The following is a 21,476-nucleotide window of genomic DNA, read 5'->3' as shown; positions in this document are numbered from 1 at the left end:
TTAGAAATCTGGATTTGTATGTGAGATCTTGGATGTTTTAAATGTTGGCACAAGTTTATACAACACTCTGAGGCTCAAAAACACACCCCTCTGTTAGATTAGACTCACTGGCCACTGACCTCTGTCTCGGAGGTGAAGGGTGCTGACTCTGGACTTAGATGACGTGGGTTCAAATCCAAGCTCTGGCACTTCCTGGCCAGTTACTTATCGCTCTCTGCTTCAGTTTTCTCATTTAAAAAGGAAAGTTTATCATAGTCCTACCTCCTAAGAGTTCCTGCAGGGCTGAATGAAATACTATGAAATATGGCCTAAAAAGAACACAGTGGCTGGTACACAGTAGGTATTTAATAAATATCAGGTATTATCATTATGATTATTGTTCAACCAGCTGTGTCACTCCCTCAGGCTGGACACCTGTGAATCCGACTAATTAGGTACATAGAAAAATTAGTTTGTCCCCGAGGCTTACATGAGTTATACTTGTAAAGCCTTAGTGCAGTCCTTGAGACACAATTAGCACTCAATCAATGCTGGTTATCAGGACATCATTCACCATCTGGCGGATTCCTGACAGCCTCCGGAAAAGAGCAACATTTCACTCCGCCTTGTACTCACATGTCAGGCAGACCATGGCGAGGCGGATAGACAAGTCCAGAAGCAGCGCCCAGCGCTTTGATACCTGCGAGGTGGCGAAGGGGATGATGATTTCTGCAGGGACATAAAACTGCAGGGCGTAGGTGCACAGGATCCCAACAACGTACAGCAGCTTGACTGACTGGTACAGCCTGCAGGACAAACCACAGCAATGCTCCCTAAGGCCACCACGATCAGGCACCTGGCCTCCTGGAAACATTAACCTCTGATGGTGGAATCGCCCCCTTGGGCTCCAGTTTCCTTGTCTGAAAATGATGGGCAGGGGACTTCCCAAAGCCAAGAGGGAGTCACGGCAGAGCACGCGGTGAAAAGAGAGTGAGGGATCATGGATCCAAATGGCAACAGGGGGTCATCTCTAAAGAAAAAGAATCTTGAGCATGGCTACATGCAACCCCTTCACAAACCACTATCACTTGATGGTCAAGGTTAGATTGAAGACCAAAAAACCTGGATCTAAAACATGTTAGTCCCTTGTGATCTAATGTCAGTCCGTAGCAATTCTCTGGATTCCCCCCAAAGCTCGTGGCACATAACAGGCCCCCAGCGATGCTTCTAGTAGGTTGAGAGAACTGCAGAGTCCCGAATCCTTGGGGAAGGAAGCAGTCTACAAACAGGGTTGCGAGGGGGTTGGGAGGTAAAAGGAGAGGCAGGGTTACCTGCAGGCGTTGGACTAGAGGCAGAGACAGGGTGTGAAGTTTTACCAAAGCCTTTTTTGACCTATGGAGATAGGATTTTTTCCTTGATTCCACTAATGTGGTAGCTGCATCTCACATGTTTGGTAAACCTGTATGTGTATGGGGGCTGGGGAGCCATTCCTTAGGAAGATTAACTTCCACATTTCTGAGTTTCTGGCTCACACTAGTCCTGCTGTCTGAAACACCACTTTAGTCCCTTTCCATCTGTCCCATCTTTTGAGGTATACTGCATGCCCAGCTTAATCCCCATGGTAACTCTGCTTTATAGATGAAGACACTGAGTGTAAGAGAGGTTAGGTAAGTCATCCATGACCACAAGGGTGGTGCAGCGAGGACTTGGGCCCATGAATGGCAGAGTTGTCCTTGTCTGGACAGAGTTGTCTTGTTGCACACAAAGATTCTCATTCTGATGGATTTCTTTCCTCAAAAGTCCCCAACGCCTCTTTGCTACTCTGGAGGGCTCCCTGTTCTGTTCTGTTTGTGTGTATACACTATCCCTCCCCCATTGTCACTGGATCATGAGCTGGGGAAGGTAGTGAAGTTCAAGATCATCGCCTACTCAATCAGTACCCTCCATGCCCCTGTGTGACTAGACCGGTGTCCGCACATAATTGGCATGCAGTAAATGCTTGATGAATGACATTTAGCACCTTGGGAAAGGAGCCCCATTTAGGCAAATTAAGCCTCCAAGTGACCCTTAAAAAGACAGGCATCCTATAATTAAAGACATGCCGCCGTGTGGGAGAGTGCTGCACAACGCATTATGGGTTCATGTGTCTATTTAAATATGGTACTGTTGAAGTCTGGGTCAGCTAACTGTTGCATGAATTAAGTACATTTGAATATAGAATTTTTACAGTGGTCTTCCCAAATTGATTCTTGTTTTACTACTTTTTTATCCTAGCTACTCTAACTTGGAGGATGCGCGCCCTTGTCTGTGGCAAGCAAGGCTTGTAGCACAGGCCTCAGGAAATGTAATCAGAGATGAGTGCTGCCACCCACCAACTCCTCTCTCTGCCTCTTGTTCTCCCTGAGGGCCCCTTCCTTCTCTCCTTAGGTGACCAAGAACTATCACTTCTCTCTCTTCCTAAATCCTGTCCTTCTTCATCCTAAGCTACCAAGGCTTCATTCAACATGGCAGGCTATTGGAGGAGGAGCTCCTTGGACAGAGAAACCAGAGTCCAGCGTTCTAATTACAGCTCCACCTGTCACTGCGGAGGCTCTCTAGACCTTAGTTTGCCATCTATGGAAGGGAGGAGGCAGTCACCCACACATTCCCACCCGGCCCTGAGTCCCCACCACCTGGGGGCCTGTGAAGTTACCAGCAGTTGGGTAGGTTAAGGGTTATGCTGGCCTTGATGTCATTTCCAAACCGCAGGTAGCCCAGAGACCCGATGCCAATGTACAAGGCAGTGATGATGGACATTCCCAGAGACAGGATGGCTGGGAAGTGGCGGGCATCCTTCATCTTGTTTTCCAGGGGCAGAACCTACAGAAGGATCATAGTGTAAAAAGAGAGAAGGAGCAAGAGGAACATGAACAAAAGAAAGGCATGCCACTTCTGAGTATATCACAAAAGAACCGGAAGCAGGGACTTGAATAGATATTTGTACAACAATGTTCATAGCAGCATCATTTACAATAGCCAAAAGGTGGAAGCAACCCAAGTGTCCACTGATGGATAAATGGATAAACCAAGATGGTATATACATACAATAGATATTACTCAGCCTTAAAAAAGAAGGAAATTCTGACCCATGCTGTAACATGGATAAATCTTGAGGTCATTGTGCTGAGTGAAATAAGCCAGTCACAAAATGGCACATACTGCACGATCCCATTTACATGAAGTACCTGAAGTTGTCAAATTCAGAGAGTCAAAAGTAGCATGGTGGTTTCCAGGGACTCATGGAGGGACAAATGAACAGTTATTGTTCAAAGGGTACAGAGTTCCAGTTTTGCAAGACCAAAAGATGGATGGTGGTGATGGTTGCACAATAATGTGAATGTACTTAACGTCACTGAACTGTATGCTTAAAAATGGTTAAGATGGTAAATTTTATGTTAGCTATATTTTACCACAATAAATGAGAAAAAAGGGAAGAAAGGAAGGCAGGCCTGGAGTCACAGGATGAGCCCTGGACCATCAGAGCTGGAAGGGCCCTTCTTCAGGTTGTACAGATCAAGGAACTCAGCCCCCCGGGGGTTGGGTCAGGCCTGACCTGGCCAGCAGAGGCATTTTGTTTGGCCAGCATTGCCTTTTAGACAATTGAAGACGAACGCCTCTGGGCACACTATTCTTGCCCCATTCACCAGTCCCACCTCTCCCCCTCACAGGGACATATACCTGGTTTCTTCACTCCCATTGCCTTCTAAAGGCATTTGAGTTTGAGACTTCCAATTCTAGTTCGCTGCTCTCTGTTCAGATGGGAAGGCTGCGACTCAGGTTTACACAGCAGACTGTGGCAGAGCTGGGACTGGAGGTTCCTGGTTCCCCAGCAGGACATTTCCCTACACACCATGTTCTCTGGATCCTTCTTCCCCAGATGTATACCTGGCTCTGAGAGAATCCAAGTTGAGACAGACTACCTGGAGCCTGCTGGGCATCCCAAGGTCACTTCTGTTTTTGGAACCAACCTTCTGGCCTCTCATCCCATAAATCCTTTCTTAGGCTTCTATTGGCTGAGAGGCCGCCCCCCCCCCCCACCTTCTCCTTCTCTTTGATCAGGCCATGGACTAAAGCACACTTTGCATGCATCATTAGACTGATCTGTGCCTCAGTTTATCTGAAAACTCACCTACTGGATTTTTTTTGAGATTTATATGAGCACCATAATGGCATACAGTAAGGGCTTAGTAAATGTCAACTGTTCTTATTTTTTAATACTGTGAAGACTATATCTCTATGAAGATGGTGCTTGTATAATTCTTATTTTACAGATGAGGAAAACAAGACTCTGAAGATGGAGTAACTTGCCCCAAGTTACAACGCTTGAAAGTTGCAGAGTGAGGCGGCAGACTGCGGCTGTCTTCCAAAGTTCAAGTACTTGCTTCTCCCCAATCTCCAGCACTGGATATATTTATTACTCAGTAGGACCTGGGTGTCTACTCCCTTTTACTTTTAACTCCTTTTTTGTCCTACAAGCATCTCAACCCCATGCAAATGGAAATGCTTGAGGGGAATGCCATGTCAAGGTCATCACCGTGCCTTTCCACTTTCTTCCAGATTAAAGGCAGGTTCCTAGTAGCAGCTGGTGCTCAGGAAAATGTCTGGGGGGATTATATGGAGAGTGAATGATCCAACCTGAGCTTTCCCACCCTGCAATACATTTTCGCTGCATAAATTCTCCAGGCTAAAAATTACCTTTTTTACTCGGTAGCTGGCTTTCTTCTTCTCTCCTTCCCACAATCAGTCAAATTGATAAATTGATAAATTTACATAAAGTGCTAAGGTCTCTGGAAGTAGCACCAGGCTTTAGCCACAGCTGCAGCTGTCCCCAGCTGGTGACCTGGCTCAAGTCCCTTTCCTTCAGGGCTTAGGCTCTTCGGAAAGTTCAGAGACTGGGCTAGAAGGTCTCTAGAGCTAATGTGAACTCTGATACTAATCATCATTAGCACATAGTAGGTGTTCAATACTTACTGAAAAATTACTACCATCATTTAGTGGGGAATTAGAGTGCAGAGAGTAATTCATGGCCAAAGTAAGATTCCAGCATATTCTGCTTCCAAAATCATTTGCTCAACGATTGCACTCCGCTTTTTGCCATGAGTATCCAGAATTCTAAATATAAAGTGCTTCTACTTCCATTAAGATGGTGTAGGCACATTCCACCATAGCTCTCTTACTGATTAAAACTAAAAGCCCTGGACAGAATACATAAAACAACTATCCATGGACTCTGAAAAGTATAAAATAGCACATGGATTGATCAAAACCAGTAAAAATGACCATTATGGTACTGGGTTTCTTGATTTTTTTCCTTCCTGTATCTCCCAATTTAGACTCAGGAGGACCTCAAATCCTAGAATCCTGTGCAGTAGATGGAGATAGAAAAAAGTCCAAGAGAAACCCTCTTTCTGGCCAGAAGACATAAAACAGAGGCCTCTGTGGGACAGACAGTATGGAGAGGGCCCCTTTTTTACTCTCTCAAGACCACACTTCCAAGGCAAGTCACAAAGCAGCTTACTCGTGTTATCAGTGACTGTGGTGGTCACACAGGCACCTAAACATCTGACACAGGGGCGCCTGGGTGGCTCAGTCGTTAAGCATCTGCCTTCGGCTCAGGTCGTGATCCCAGGGTCCTGGGATGGAGTCCTGCATCGGGCTCCCTGCTCTGCAGAAAGCCTGCTTCTCCCTCTTCTACTCCCCCTGCTTGTGTTCCCTCTCTCGCTGTGTCTCTCTCTGTCAAATAAATAAATAAAATCTTTAAAATAAATAAATAAATAAAAATAAAAATCTGACACAAATTTTTCTCTTTGAGCAAAAGAACTAGGAAACAGGGTTTGGGAGTCCAGAGAATGTGGAGATAAATCAGCTCTGCTACATGATTTATAGGGTCCTATGCAAAAAGAATTTTCATTTGCAGGGCTTCTTGTTCAAAAATCAAGAATTTCAAGATGATGAAAGCAGAGCATTAAACCATGAGTAGGATCCTTCCAAAGACAGGTCCCTATGTAACTGCATAGGTTGCATGTCTATGAAGCAGGCCCTGGAAGGAATTGCTGTTCGTTCGTTCGTTCATCCATCCATTCATTTTTATTTTAGTTTTTCCTTCTCTCTTTTCTCTCAGTGCTTAACCCCAGTCAGACTCAGTCACAGGAAGTGCATAGCACTATAGGGAGGCTATAACTCTGGCCTTCTAGTCAGAGAATCAGAAAAAGAATCCCCTGGAAGCTGGTGACTGTGCAAGAAAACATGGATAGGAGGATGCTGGAGAAAGTGATCCCCTAAATCTATAAGTGAAGTCCTGGGCTCTGCCCTAAGTTGTGAATGTGTGGGAGTGATGTGAAGCATCAAAGAAGACCCAAATAAGTGGAAAGACATTCCATGTTCATGGATTGAAAGACGATACTGTTAAGTTTTTTTACAAAGATGCAAAGGCAATTCAATGGAAAATGGGCAGTCTTTTCAACAGATGATGCTGGAACAAGTGGGTATCCTATCAAAAAAAGAACCCCAACATACAAACACTTTTATCAAAAATTAACTCAGAATGGATCATAGATCTAAATGTACAATGAAGGGCACCTGGGTGGCTCAGATGGTTAAGCGTCTGCCTTCGGCTCAGGTCATGATCCCAGGGTCCTGGGATCGAGTCCCACATCGGGCTCCCTGCTCGGCAGGAAGCCTGCTTCTCCCTCTGCTTCTCTCTCTCTCTCTCTCCCTCCCTCTGTCTCTCATGAATAAATCAATAAAATCTTTAAAAAAAATAAATAAATGTACAATGAAAACTATAAAATATTTAGAAGAAAATATAGGAGAAAATCTTTGTGAACTTGGGTTAGGCAAAGTGTTTTTAGATAAAACACTAAAAGTAGGATCCATAAAATGAAAATTTTGATATACTGGACTTCATCAAATTTAAAACTTTTGCTCTATGAAAGGCACTGTTAAGAGAATGAAAAGACAAGCTACAGACTACAGAAAATATTTGCAATTATATGTCTAATAAAGGACTTGTATTTGTAATATATAAAGAATTCTTAAAACTCAACAGCTCAGTTTTTTTAAAAGTTTGCAAAAGATTGGAACAGATACTTCACCAAACAGGATATACAGACGACAAGCCCAGAAAATGATGCTCAAAATCATTGGTCATTAATAAAATGCAAATTAAATCACGACACTACTATGAACCTATTAGAATGGCAGAATAAAAAATGCTGACAGGACATATAAGAACTAGCGACGATGAGAGGAACTGGAATGTTCATCCATTCCAGTGGGAAAGCAAAACGGTACAGCCATTATGAAAACCTGTGTAGCAGTCTGTTATAAAGTTAAACAACATACATTAATATGTGACTAGCAAACCTACTCCTAGAGAAATGAAAACATATGTTCACATAAAATCCTGTACACAAATGCTTGCTTATAGCAGCATTATTCATAACTGTCAAAAACTAGAAACAACCTAACTGTTCTTCAGCAGGTGAACTGATAAACAAATCATGGTGTTGCCTGTTCAGCAGATGCTCAGCTGGAAAGCAAGGAGTTACTGATGCATGCAACAACACAGGTGATCTTACATGCAGTCTCAACAGGTTACATACTGCATGATCCCAGGTATATGACATTCTGGAAAAGACAGAACAATAGAAACAGAGAACAGAAGGCGGTTGCCAGGAGTTAGTGGGAGGTGAGGGAGCTGTTCTGTATCCTGATTGTGGCACATCTATGATTCTATGCATTTCCAAAACTTACAGAAATGTATACACTCCCCCCACCAAAGTGAATTGTACTGTATGCAAATTTAAAGTAAATAAAATCAATTACACAGCACTATCCTTCCTCAAGTGTGGAAACACAAACTATGTAATAATCCATTGTAAATATATAGTACTTCCCAGCTTAAAACTCCTTTTGTTTGTTTCATTAAATCCTGTAAATTGTATGCCTCCACTTGTCTTGATTTTAAAAGATTAGGAAACACATGTTGGTATGAAGATAAATGTTTAATAGATGTATTGAGACAAGAGGTTACTTTCCCCTATGTGCACACAGAAACCCAGAAACCTAGAGTTCCTGGATCCTGTTCAAAAGGCCACCCACAGTACGGGGGAAAGATCACCCCAATGCAAACCTTACCACACCAATGCTTTCAAATGAAAAAATGGCTGTTCCAAAGAAGAGAGGGTAGGTCTTCCAACTTGCTATCAGTGGCAACCGGCTGGGGTCTGGAATTTCCTACAGGAGAGAGAAGTGTAGTAAGACCTTAACTCTCAAAGCACATTTCAGTCCATTTAAAAGGGGAGTATTCTGAGAGTAGACCTAAATTAAAAAAAAAAAAAAAAAAAGAATGTCAAGAAATTCGGAAAACTTCAAAAGGAAGCAGGCATCAAAGTTGATTTTAACACGTACAACACCGAAGAGCCAGAGGGCAGAAACATTGAGGTATTGTCCAAGTACTGAAGGGTCAGTACCTCATGGGGGGAGTATGGTTTACCAGAATCCTCCAAAAGAAAATCTCACACACCACAGGTCGGTACCAGCCTGAAGTGCCCACGTACACTTGGAATGTACCAGTGGTTATGGGTGACAGAAATTGCTGTGACTGTAGTTAGTGATATTCTTGGGAGTCCAGAGTAATTAGTTAGATATGAAAGTCCCCTTTTCTTCAATGAGCTATAAAATGAAGGGAAAGAAAGTGTGTGGAAAAAATATCTTATGTACCCTGTGACCTGAATGGGACAATAATTATAGAGCCATTTCTCTAATTGGACAACTTCAGGAATGGTCCAAAAATGAATCGAAGGTAGCTATCTTACTAGGAAATTCAATTTTGTAGAATTTATTGATGTTGCCTTAAGGAAGATAAGACCTATTTGTAGTTATCCTAAAATATTTGACTAATTTGTCATTTTTACTAAATTCCATGGACACAGTAACTTTTTTCATGTGACTTCTGAAATATAAAAATATCTGAGTGATATGAGAGATATGCCAAGGGCCTTCTGGGTTTAAATTTCTATGTAGTCTTGTCCAGTAAATAAACATTAGAAAGGATAGAAAAGTAGGAAGTTGAGGGAAAATCAATATCCACAACTCAACCTTGAAGGCGTTGTAATTTGCATTGTGATATATTTGCTTGTGGTCTTCTGAGACTATGCCTCTGTGACTAAGTATTATTATTTTTTTCTCTGGAGTTCCTATGGGTAATTTTGGACACCTGGAATTGTAGCCTAGAGGATGTAAGACTATAGGTAATTTGGTAAGTTTCAGCTTTAGTAGGAGATCCTGCTTTTCATTTGCCTTTGCTGCTATCCAACCCTTACAGGAATGGTCTGTGGTTCACCCATCAAGATGTTTTCCTTGCAAAGCAACATTTTTTTCAAAGGCCAGAATTTGACAAGGACTGGAGCAGCAACATAAAAGAGGACCTATCCAGAAGAATGAGATGGCACAGAGACATCTTTGTGGAAATAATGGTACAACAGTATGACGAGGCTGAAGAGTGAGGTACACACCTACCCTCAGGGCTGGCCCTAGGTAGGTATCAGTCTATTATTGATAAAAGGCTCTGCCCACTGGAGGAGTCGGGTGTGTCGTGTGCACTAACCTGGACGATGTACTGGGTGATGATGATCAAGCTAACCAGCATGCTGATGTTGGCCAACAAAGAGAAGACGGTCAAGACCCGGAGGTTCCGGATGAGGACTAGCAGCACCAGGAAGGGCAGGAAGGAGAGCATGTAGAGTCGTGAGTCCATGGTCGGCGTCAGAAACACTGTCTCATTGTAATGGCAGTTGCTGGTGGTCCCATTAACTGCTTCCACTACCTGAGGAAGGAACGGGAAAAGCAAGAGGGGAAGATTCAATACATCTACTGGCCACAGGATTTGCTTAGTGCCCGGCCCATAACTCCCTCACAAAAAGCATGTCTCACATGCCAGGGCCTCACAATGAGGTAGTTAGAGTTTCTTTTGCTTATAACCAAAAAACCCATCACTTACTGTTTCTCAATCGGACTAACACTGTCATTTGAGTGAGAGAATTATTCCTTATGAGGACTGGACCATTCACTGCAGGACATTTAGCATACCTGGACCCCACCCAATAAGAGCTATTTGCATCCCCCAATCATTGTGACAAACAAGAAACACCCCCCCTGCACACAGTACAAACACCACCTGGCAAAGTCAGGGGGGAAGGGGAGGAGAGGAATGGTACTACCCTTGTTCAGAATCAACCTGACTTAATGGGTACAGTCTTACTGTGCAAGCAGTATTGCAAAACATTGCAGAACAATCCACTACAGAACAATTAGAGACTACGATTAGGCAAGAAGAAGATGTAAAAACAATGATGATCTCAGTACACACTGGCAGCCAGGGTGATGTCCTGGAATATATTCACCTATGCATTTTCTATACCGTATCACAAATTACATGTATTATACTCATTTTTTTTTTTTTTACAAGATTGCAATCACAGCATATACTCTTATTTGGAAATCTCCTTTTCACCTAAGAAGATACCATGCTTACTTAAACGAACCATTAAGTCTTATTTTTTTCTGATTCCTCACCTTCTGATTCCTTTCAATAGGAAAAGTACTTGAAACATTAGCAGGCATTCATGACCCTCCATCATGGGCCCCATTCAACCTTGAAGGCTCTTCTTCTCCCAAAGTCCACACCTTCTTCTACAACCAATTTTATTGCATCTCCGGAGCCAGGCCTGTACATTCCTGCCTCCAGGTGTTCACTCCTCCCTTCTTGGCTGCCACCCCTTCTCCTTGAACCTGTCCTTCAACACCCAGCTCAGATGCATCTCTGCTAGGGAGCCTTCCCTTGCTGCAATGATCTTTCCTGCCCCCTCACATTTTTGCCCCTGAAGTTCACCATGAAGCGGCCCTGCCTTCAGAGAGTTGTTAGTGGTGTCCTGACCCAGCACCAAAATATATTGAGAGCTAACTTGTTTGTTTTAGAACACATCCTACTTAGCCTGCAAACTCTTAGAGAGAATGCTTGCCTTATCTCTAGACAGATGATAACGTTCTTCTGATAGCTGATTGATTTCCAAGCGGCAATCTGGCCCTGTTTAAGAGCCTTCAAACAATCAAACTCTCTGTTTTGTTGTTGTTGTTGTTGTTGTTTGTTTTTAAAGGTTGTATTTATTTATTTGACAAAGAGAGATAGAAAGAGCAGGAACACAAGCAGGGGGAGTGGGAGAGGGAGAAGCAGGCTTCCTGCTGAGCATGGAGCCCGACGCGGGGCTCGATTCCAGGACTCTGGGACCATGACCTGAGCCGAAGACAGATGCTTAATGACTAAGCCACCCAGGCGCCCCATAATCAAATTCTTTGACCCAGTAATTTTACTTTAAGGAATATATGCCAAAAAAACAAAGGGGTGTACAAAGACTTCCACGGATTATAGTAGAAAAACAAAGGGAAACAAATAAAATATCCAACAAGAGAAGACTACGTCCTGGCCAATCTGTGTGATTAAATATTATGAAGACAAAAAAAAAAAAGTAACGACATTACAAAATGCTAACCAGTTAATACTAACTTAAAATAATAACCACGAGTGGTTGAATTAATAATCATTTTCTTTCTTCCTTCCTTCCTTTCTTCTTAATTTTTTAAGTAGGCTCCATGCCCAGCATGGAGCCCAACATGGAGTCCAACATGGGGTTTGACTCACAACCCTGAGATCAAGACATGAGCTGAGATCAAGAGTCACATGTTTACCCATCTGAGCTACCCAGGCACCCCAATTCTGTTTCATTTTGAAAAGTAATATAGCATAGTGTTCAAGAACTTGAGCTCTGATGTCAAAAGGCCTGGATTTTTAACCTTGGCTCTGTGATCTTCTACACATTATATAGAGTTTATAGCTTCGGTTTTCTCATCTGCAAAATAGGAATAACCACAGTACCTATAGTGATACGGCCACAGAGAGAATTAAATGGGAGAACGTATATATAATACTCCCTGTTCCTAACATAGAATAGCAGCTAACTCTGAAAGCATGCTATTTTTTTCCTTCTAATTTCTTTACGTTTCTAAATTTCTGGTATTACTATAAGCGGGGGGAAAAAAGAGAGAGAGAGAGAGAGAGCCCTAAAGGATAATTTATTTTTTAAGCTTGCTGATTGACTAAGGATGGCCTTTGTCATTACCAACAATATTTTGCTTAAATTGCTACAAGATAACTTCTGGGCTAGATCAAAACAACTTCCTGGAGACAACTGTTAAGCCAGAGGTTAAGCAGCTAAAGGTAGATAAAGATGGTCCAAAGATTAAGTATCATCCAAAAAGAGCCTATCAGTCTTAGGAGAGTTAAGGATGATTAAGCTCCAAGACAGGACAACTGACAAAATCCAAGGTTTCTTCCAGCTCAGTTTTAGAGACCGGCTTTGTGAACAGGTCCAAGATACCGGAAAAAGTAACCACTTGTAGAACAGATAAGTGAACTGGGGAAGTCTGGATTCTTTCATAACATCTAGTTTAACTTCCTTTGTTCTACTGTTGAGGAACTAGGGGCCCAAAAGAAGCAGCCACATTTGCTGAACAACTCACAGAGGACCCTCCTTTGCCATGTCCTTTCCCTTTCCACCTTCTCTAGAAGACTCTACCTGTTTTAAATTATCAGCCAGAAACACAATGTACACACAGCAGAAGCCCAGCTGGGTGACTATAAGGAAGAAGCTCACGATATTCCTGGAAGAGAGGAGAGAGAAAGAAAACATGTTATAAAAGAAGAGTTGGTTTGTCATTTCTATTTCTGTCCCCAGGGGTTGGTGAACCTGTACCAGCACCCTTGCTTCTGCTAACGCAATCAACAATGGGGCAGTAAGAAGGGAGGTAACAATAGTTCTTTAAAAAAAAAAAAAAAAGTTTCTCAACCACCCTCACACTCCCAGCTCAGCAAGTGGAGGAATTCTTTATGGTTGGGAACCTCCCCCCAACACCTGGCTCTGCCGCATTCCTCATAATTGATACTAACTGATGTAGGGAAGTAAGCACACCATTTTTATTAGCTATCATTAACATGAAAATTTGTTCTACCATGTACCAGACACCGTATTAGGCTCTGAGGAGACACAAATAAACACATGGTCCCCTCCTCGAGTGGTTCATAGATTAGTGACCAAAAAAGAATATGGCACTAAGGGCCACAGTGAAAAGGATATTTTATCCTAATTATAGAGCAGACAGCCTTCATAGAAAAACCAATTAATACCTGAGCGGGAGTCCCTTGGGAAGAGGAAGAAAGAGAGAAATTTTTAAAAAGACGAGGAGGAGAACATGGAGAGGAGTGAGGAAAGCATTTCAGCAGAGGGATTAGGCAGATTTCTCTGGCTGTGGGGAATCCACTGGAGGGGGCAAGACTCTGGATGGGTAGACCGCATAGCAGATTCTTACAATAACAGAGGTGGCCAGTAGCCTGGACAAAAACGTGGTCATTGGGAGAAGAGAATTAAAGCAATTTAAGAGGTACTAGGGAGCTAGAACTTAACAGAACTTGGTTACCACTAACATCTGGGGGAAAGGGAAAGGCAATGATCAAAGGTTCCTAAAGGCTTTGGCTAGGACAATGAAATGAACTGGAAGGAAGGAACAGGTTTTAGGGGAAGGGGAAGAAGTGACACAGTCAGTATCTGAATTGTTGAGCCTGAGGCTCCTACAGGAGACATTCAGGAGATGACTGTGTATGAGGGTCTGGAACTATCGATCTGTCAGAAATGGATAAAGCCTTGAGAAGGCAGTCAGTGTTGGGGAGCGTGCAGAGGGAGAAGAGGAGAAGGTGGTGTTCCAACCCTAGAGAACACCAACATTTAAAGGGAAGACAGGCACAAAGGAGCCTGCAATGAAAGCCAAGGACTGGCCAGAGAGGCAGGTGGGAAACTAGGGGCGGGGGAAGGGTTTAATAGAAGCCAAGGGAGGAGAAAACATCTGAAGAAGAGAATAGTTCTTTGTGCCCACACTGTTGAGAGGTTCTCTAGGGCAAGAAGGTGCAATAAGGAGGTCTTTTAGGACACTGGTGGAAAGAACTTCAAAAGCAGTCTAAGGACAGAAAAGCCAGGTGACCCACAGAAGAGGTGCGAACCAGATGAATGGAAGTAAAGTCAGAGGGTGTGCTGTTCTTTCACAGAACTAAGTGTGAGCTCCAGTCTTGATGGTGCCCATTCTGGTCATCATTGTAGACCCATTGCCATGACACATCCTGACACACTGCAGGTATTCAATAGATATCTATTGAACAAGCAGCTGCTGAATAGAAGATTGTATAGTGGCTAACGGACGGTGTGAGGCCCAGGAAACCTTGAGTTTATATTACTATTTTTTAAGATGGAGACACGTGAATGCATTTAATTATTGAGAGGAAGAGCCCACAGATCCAGAAAGAAGTTCAAGTTATAGGAGAGGAGATGATTAGTGGAGCAAGGTCCCTAAAAAGAGCAGGAAAAGCTGCTTTATATGTCCAAAGGTCTGATGCGTAGAAGGATTTGAAGAGTAAGGGACAGTTGCAAAGCCTCCTCTTGGGTCACACACTGGGAAAATACTGGTTATCGTCCCAAAGCCGCCTTCGTCTGCTCAGAGGCTCAATTTATTGATTCAGTATGTGAATGGGCTTTGGGCCAAGGGAGGTGCCAGAGCCATGATGCTCTGCAGACTGCATTTCGTGAGAGGGCACACAGCAGGGCCGTAATGGTTCAGAGTATCACAATTCAAGAGAGACTTTGACCTAGATGGTACTCAGAAAAGTGTATGCAGATGGAGTGGGCACAGGCCTGAAAACATAGACAAAAGAGCAGATTTGTTCCAAGTACTGAGGATGGAGGGGGTTGACTTGTTCTGTGTCAGTCCTGAAAGCAAAAGTCAGCAGTTGCAGGAGGACGACGTCAGCTCAGCAAAGTGCCCTTAACGTCTTGTGTGTTTTGTTTTTTTTTTTTTAAATACACTTTTCTTCTTACTATAAACTCTCTCCCTAAGGGACGTCTTCTGCCCCCTGGCTTCACGGCTGATGACGTCAGTTCTGTATGTCCTGCATGAAGATAGGTTCAAACCTAAACATATCACTACCCACTTGACATCTCCATTTGAACCTCAAACTCAACTTGTCTAAACTAAAAGTCATCAGAAATCTGAGTCAACCTTGATTTTTCTTTTTCCCAGAGTCCTGGGATCCAAAGCATAACCAAATTCACTTTTCTCCATCCCCACTGCTACCAGCTTGGTCCCAGGTGTCATTGCTATCTGCCTGGACGTTGCCAATAGCCCCCTCATGGGTCTGACCTAATCTATGATTGCTCGCTTACCATGTATTCTCCTAACAGAAGCCAGAGAGATCTTTAAACAATGCAAATATGATCACTTGCCTGATTGAAACCCTCCAGTGGCTTCTTTGTTGTTTTAAAGAAAAAAACAAAAACCTTTAGGAGGGTCTAAAATATACAGTTTGCTTGAACCCCTGGATTCTTCTTCAGCCTCATCTCCTTGACTCTGCCCTCAAGCTCCCTGTTGTTCTGTACCTTGGAAACTGTCACACATTCCATCTTGCTTCAGACCTTCCAGCTCTGTTCTTCCATCTTCCTGGAAGGCCATCCAGGCTCCTGCCCACTTTCCCCTAGGTAATTCCTTATTCTTAAGAATTCCTTCCTTCAGGGTTCATCTCAACTGTTCCACCCTAGGAAGCCCACAGAAGCCCACACACATTGATTACCTGCTCGGTAGCAACTAGTATTTCCTTCCTTCATCACACTCATCCCGGTGGTTATGAAGTGACTATCTCCTAAACTGTGTAATGCTTGTCTTTCCCACTGGATTATGGGTTCTGTGAGAGCAAAGCCTCTTTGCCTTTCTCCCCACAGTATTTCCAGGACCTGGTACATAGTACAACAGGATAAATACAGTTTCATAAGTAAGTCAATAATATTAAAGCTGCATAACAAAGGAATGAGCACGCTGTCACTGGAGGTATACAAGGAGGGGGGCGGGGTCAGGAAGGTTGCCAGTGAACCCCTTCCATGTGGAAAGCCCAACATTCTGTGCCACACGAGTCAGCTTTCCAGGAAAGAAGGCACCCGACAGCCGCATTTCCACCTCCTGTAGCTCACTCCACTTCCGGCAGAGCAAGAGCAAGGTACCTTCCCCAGTGGGCATGGGTCCGGAGCCAGGCGCTGGGGCTGGCTTCCAGGCCGTGCATCACCGTGTCGCCATAGTCCATGAAGGGCTTGTTAAGCCTGTAGGAGAAAGTGCACATAGAGTTACCAAGAGAGGGTTTAACCTCAGATCCTGTACTAAAAAGTCAGGAGACACGCAGCAAGGCAGGACCCAGCTGGAGTAGAAAGAACACTGGGGCAGAGACCCAAGTTCTAGTTCAGACTTAGACACCTGGCAGTACTTCCTGGGTGGCTTGTTTTCCTTCCTTACCTGTCAAGTGGGGTGGTTCCTACATAAGCAGGGTAATAAAGCACACCTCGCATGGGCACAGTTTTCATATCCATGATCCCAATGGGTTCCATCACAATTCTCTGAGGCAGGGTCAGGCATGGATTGTTTATGCCCCATGTACAGATAAGCCAAGTGACCTGACTGAGATCACCTAATGAGTCACATGGCAGAGCCTCATCTTAGGTCCCTATCCCAAATGCTTTTTCTCTTTTTCTTAGCCTTGTTGGAAGAAAGAAGTAAAGTGTTGTTTCATGTAGGATGTTTCTGCAACATCCCTGAGAACCAAGTACCAAAGCAAGCAACATGAGGATGCTGTTTTCCTCACCTGTGGCAGAAGCGCTGGGCACACCTGACCAGGATGTGCATACAGTGGCAAGCGATGAAGCCCATGGCCAACAAACTGAGGGGGCCCATCTGAGGGAAGGGGGAGCCAAGGGAAATGGGAAGAGAGAAGAGAATGGATTTATGAAGAACATTGCAAGGACAGATGTGGTAACACAGATATCATTTGGCATTCAAGGAACTTTCTAGCAAACTGCTTTCCAAGTCCTTTTTGGCAGCAATACCTATTCTTTCAAATATAATCTCAAGTAGTACTCCAATAAAGTACATAAAGCAATTACAATGGGTGTTGTGGCGGGAGTGGGGGACTCAGGATTCTGACCCATAGTGGCCTCCGAGGTGTCCCTGAGAACTAGTGCTTCATAGGGCACAATAGGAAAACTCATCATCGTCCAACCCCTGCATTCTCCAAGGGAGAAAACTGAGCCCCAGGTAAAGGATAAATGACCCGCCAGGGCCACTCAACGTCTGTGGCTGAGCCAGAATTCAAACCCTGGCTAGTCCAAGTCTGGACCAAGCTGTCTCCTAGAAAGACTGCTTCTTGCAAGCCATTATAAACTCTGAGAGGCTCTCCTCCTGCTTCCCTGCTATAACTCGGTCATGCTGGCCCCACCTGCAGCAGCCCCTCTTACCAGGATGCCCGCATTCTTCACAGCCAGGGGTAGTCCCAGGATCCCTGTACCCATGTTGCCTTTCACCAGGTGAACCAAGGTCTGGAACGCTCTAAAGGAGAGGAAAGAGACGTAAGGGTGTAGGTGTGTGAAGGTGAGGAGGTCCAACCGGCATTCCCTCACAGCATGCCAACACCTGAGTTCAGCTGGATAGGCGGGCTCCTGGCCATCTCTCAGTCCCTGTGGCCTTGATTGGCACCTCTGGGTCTCCTGTAGGGTGACCAACCATCTCAGTTTGCCTGTCCTGGTTTTAGCAGCTAACACTCAATATATGCCATGCTAATATTTACTATATAATAGATACTATGCTAAGTACTTTACCCGTTATTACCTCATTTAATCCTCTCGTCAAGACTAGGAAGTAGGTTATTGCCTTTGTTTTGCTGATGAGGAAACTGAGGCATAGAGATTTTTTTTTTTTAATGACTTGTCCAGAGATACACTGGGGAGTCAGGATTTGAAACCAGAAATGCCTCAGAGTCCCTGTTCTTCACCCCACTTCTTCTGGACCACTTCCCGGAAATAGGCCCAGAGAGATATATAAAAGGAAAAATCCCGTTTTGTAATGAAGGAAATGGAAGCTCAGAAATTCGGGCATGGCCCAAGGTCATAAAACTAGTAGCTGAGACAGGGTAAACTCAGAGAAAAGGGAAAAGGGCCAGCAGCAAAGACACTTCAGATACTTCATGGTGACTTCTGAATTAAATAGGTCAAATGATTTGGGTCCCCAGATGGGGTCTGTTGAGACAGTGTCATTTGGTGATTGGGCTCCAGAATTTTTTGGGCCCTCAGGCCAGGATCTCAAGCTGGGGGAAGGCATGTCTCCTCCGCCCCACCAAAAAAAAAAAAAACAAAAATAAAAACTCAGACCCCCTTTAAGACAGTTGGGAAGGTGGTCTGAAGGGCACCTTCAGGGATAAGTTCCAGGGAGGTACCCTCTGTGTTGATGAATTACAGAACAACTTATTACTATATCCCTTTGTACCTGGACCAAGTTCGACCAAGGTGAGTGTGGGGTTCACATCCACAACTTTTGAAACATTGGAAATTCCCTGGGAGAACCTTTCAGTGAGGACACCGACTGTGAGGGGCACCAGAGGTATTCTGAAAGGAGCCTGGTCTCTGAGGTTGGACCAACCAGAGATTAAATCCCAAGGCCACTACTTTAACTAGCTGTGTCATCTTGGGCAACAGGTCTACTTTGCTGAGCCTCTGTAAAGGTTGGGAGGAATGATATTTTGAAAGAATTGCCCCAGCCACCCTTATCTTTATGTTAATCCCTAGATCTTCTAGCTTTCTGAGGATCGGCCCATCGATTTGTTATGGGTTAAAGAGAACAATTGAGGGAGAAAGTGGGCGGAGAATCGCGTGCCCTTCTCTCCCCCTGTGGGTGTCAACATCGCTGAGCGAGCACTTGAGCCCTTGTGCCCTACGGCCCTCCAATAATGGGCTTGTTTTGCAACAAGAAAAGGGTCAACAGGTCACTTTAGAAATTTCTAACCGAAGGACTTATGAAATCAGAATTTAACTTTGGGCCATGCAGCCAAACATAAAAACAGTGTGGTGAGTTGGGCACAGCACTGGGCTGGGAGGCAGGACACCGGTGTTCTAGCCCCAACTCCTTTGGTGACCTTGGACCTTCAAGGTATCTGCAGTGGCCAGCTTTTAAGGTGCTGTGTTTGGGGGCTTTATGCACAAATCACCTTTGCAGCCATCCTGGGAGGAGTGAAATGTCATTTCACAGAGGAGAAACTGGGGCAGAGAGTTCTGTCACTTGCTCAAGCCAGTTAGCAGCTAAGTGGGCATCTGAACCCGGGTGAGCTGACCCGAGTTCCATGCTTGCCTGACTTACTTCTCTTCTGCTCCAAACTGGGAGGGCCCCTCTAGTTCTCTCATGCTTTATGTCTTTGATTCTTAAGTAGTTGAAACTGCCACCAAACCATATGTCAGTTTAGGACACGAGAGCTATTTGGTTCCCCCCAGGCCTCTGATTGAGAAATAGCTCTGCCCCGCAGTGGATGGCCCCAAGGCCTGGAGAGGTCATTCTCAGTGTCAGCAATTCACAGCCCCCAGGACTAGCCCCTGGGGGCAACCAAACCCTGTGGGGGGCCATCCTGGTGCTGACAATGGAAAGGGATTTCGCCTGCCCTTGTGGTAACATCTCCCTCCTAGCTGCACACCCCCATCCAACAGATGTAATGCCCACAGGCAGCCTCTTTAAATTGGCACTGCCACCTGTTTACCCCTGTTTTGCATCTGGGGGACACCGAGGCTGGGGGAAGGGAAGGGGCAGATCACTCACTAGTTGAGTGCAGGTGTTCTCTCTACTATACCAGTGCTGTCAGCATTTTCTTCTTAAAGCAGCAGCACGCTCCAGGAGGCCACCCACCCACATGTCCTAAGTAAACTGGCCACTCTGCTCGAGCAGTAGAAGCGGAGGTTGCTGAGCCCCGCCCGTAGCACGGCTCCCCCACCTAAACTCCTTCTGCAGACCCTTCTTGGCCATGGTTTGCAAGCCTCCCCCACCCACCCCCCCACACACACCCCAGGGAGGTGAGAGAGAAGTCTTCCACATGCTATGCTTTTGATGTCCTCACAAATGAAGTACAGGCCCAAGGCCAGGCCAGAGTAACTGGAGGAAGGAGGCAGAGAGGAGTCAATGCCTGGCTGTCAGTGAGGCCACAGTTTTAAGCTCAGATCTCCCCTCCTTGGAGAAGTTAGGGATTCTGCCAATGATCAGGACTGACCAGGAACAAAACTGACTTAGGGCCAGCACTGGATTCCAGTGCCCATCCTGCCAATGACCCAGTGCATGGCCTGGGGTAAGTGGGCCTTTGTGTCCCCATCTGCACCTGTTTGAGTACAGGACCGTGAGAGCCTAGGGCTTTCTTGAGTCTCCGCTCCTACCCCTGTAAGCTCTCACCTTGACTCAGTCTCTGCCTGCACTTTTTTTGACCTTGGTTTTTCCATCTGCATAATGGGCTGGGGGTCAGACACCGCCGCGCCAGGGTTTTAGTCAGTGCAAGCTTGCAGGCTCGGAGGCAGAAATGGGGGTGGCAGAAAAAAGCACTCACGTTATGCCCTTGGTCTTCTCTAAGCCTGGTGACTCCGAAGGGCGTCCATCCCAGAAACTGGAGTCCTTGTTCTGCATCTTCTTGGCACTTTTGGGAGGGGACCTGAGGTCCAGTTTGAGGTCAACAGTGCCCTGGGGGCCCCCAGCACTCTTTGTCACAGGCATGACTGCTTCTGAAAGAGAGGGCTCTGGGTGTTGAGGAGGTGTGCTCTGGAAGGAGGCAAGCAGGAAGGTGTCCGTCAGGTGCAAACTCCAGCTCAGCAGCCTGTGCCTTGCTCTGGCCCCGCTGGAATGAGGCTCCGCCTACCTCCCTCGGAGAGTATGCTCCTCCTGCCCAAGAAGAAGCTCTGTGCAAGAGAAGCTGGAGCAGGAGAGGCTGGAAGGGGTTTGAGAGGAGAGTCATCCACCTTAATAGGTGAGGTGACTACAATACCCATCATTTTCCTAATTAACATGTATGAAGCACTTCACTAAGAGACAGATGTTCTCCTGAGTGCTTTACCTATATTTTCTCATTTAATCCTATAAATTAAATAATGAGGAAATCAAACTCTGAACTAAAGGGACCTGCCCAAGGTCACACAGCTAGAAAGTGATAGAGTAGGGACCAGTGCCCAACTCAGCAGGCTTTTTAACTAATACCCTATTTCTGTCTCCAAGAGAATACCTCCATACCCCATCTCCTGTTCATCCCAGGTCAGGGGCTCCACTTCCCACTGGCTGACATCTGTCATAAGTCATCCTTCCGGGAGACCCCTTCCCTGGGAAAAGTTGGGGGGAAAAGGAGCAAGCCCTCACTTACCTCTAGCTGCTTCTTAGCTTTTGTGTGGCTCCAGGGAGAAAGCGGTGGGGGTTCTTTGGGAAAAGGGCAGAGATTGTACAACCCCCAGCCACATTTCACTGGGTAGGACACT

At 45.1% G+C, this 21,476-nt stretch overlaps 1 protein-coding gene and 1 long non-coding RNA gene across 6 annotated transcripts in view; one reads left to right on the top strand and one right to left on the bottom strand.

The window, feature by feature from the left end:
• Positions 1 to 5,703, top strand: part of LOC113929597 — an 18,554-nt gene extending 12,851 nt beyond the window's left edge. For all 3 annotated transcript variants that reach the window (XR_003522255.1, XR_003522254.1, XR_003522256.1), the window contains exon 5: positions 4,290 to 5,703. This is a non-coding gene — a long non-coding RNA (uncharacterized LOC113929597). The remainder of the gene's footprint in view (positions 1 to 4,289) is intronic.
• SLC36A2 (solute carrier family 36 member 2) overlaps positions 1 to 21,476 on the bottom strand; it is a 26,394-nt gene extending 4,918 nt beyond the window's left edge. For 2 of the 3 annotated variants that reach the window (XM_027606599.2, XM_027606601.2), the window contains exons 1-10: positions 21,365 to 21,391; positions 20,564 to 20,772; positions 17,451 to 17,541; positions 16,802 to 16,890; positions 16,170 to 16,265; positions 12,654 to 12,738; positions 9,629 to 9,847; positions 8,158 to 8,256; positions 2,672 to 2,838; positions 616 to 785 (exon numbers count right to left, since the gene is read on the bottom strand). In XM_027606599.2, the coding sequence (XP_027462400.1) occupies positions 616 to 785; positions 2,672 to 2,838; positions 8,158 to 8,256; positions 9,629 to 9,847; positions 12,654 to 12,738; positions 16,170 to 16,265; positions 16,802 to 16,890; positions 17,451 to 17,541; positions 20,564 to 20,727 (1,180 nt within the window). In that variant the 5' untranslated portion in view covers positions 20,728 to 20,772; positions 21,365 to 21,391. Of the gene's footprint in view, positions 1 to 615; positions 786 to 2,671; positions 2,839 to 8,157; positions 8,257 to 9,628; positions 9,848 to 12,653; positions 12,739 to 16,169; positions 16,266 to 16,801; positions 16,891 to 17,450; positions 17,542 to 20,563; positions 20,773 to 21,364 lie in introns of all 3 variants that reach the window. The other variant, XM_027606600.2, reaches the window with a different exon arrangement.

This window comes from Zalophus californianus, chromosome 5 (genome assembly GCF_009762305.2).
Source record: "Zalophus californianus isolate mZalCal1 chromosome 5, mZalCal1.pri.v2, whole genome shotgun sequence".
Classification (NCBI taxonomy): Eukaryota; Metazoa; Chordata; class Mammalia; order Carnivora; family Otariidae; genus Zalophus; species Zalophus californianus.
This window is presented reverse-complemented; position numbering and strand designations above follow the sequence as displayed.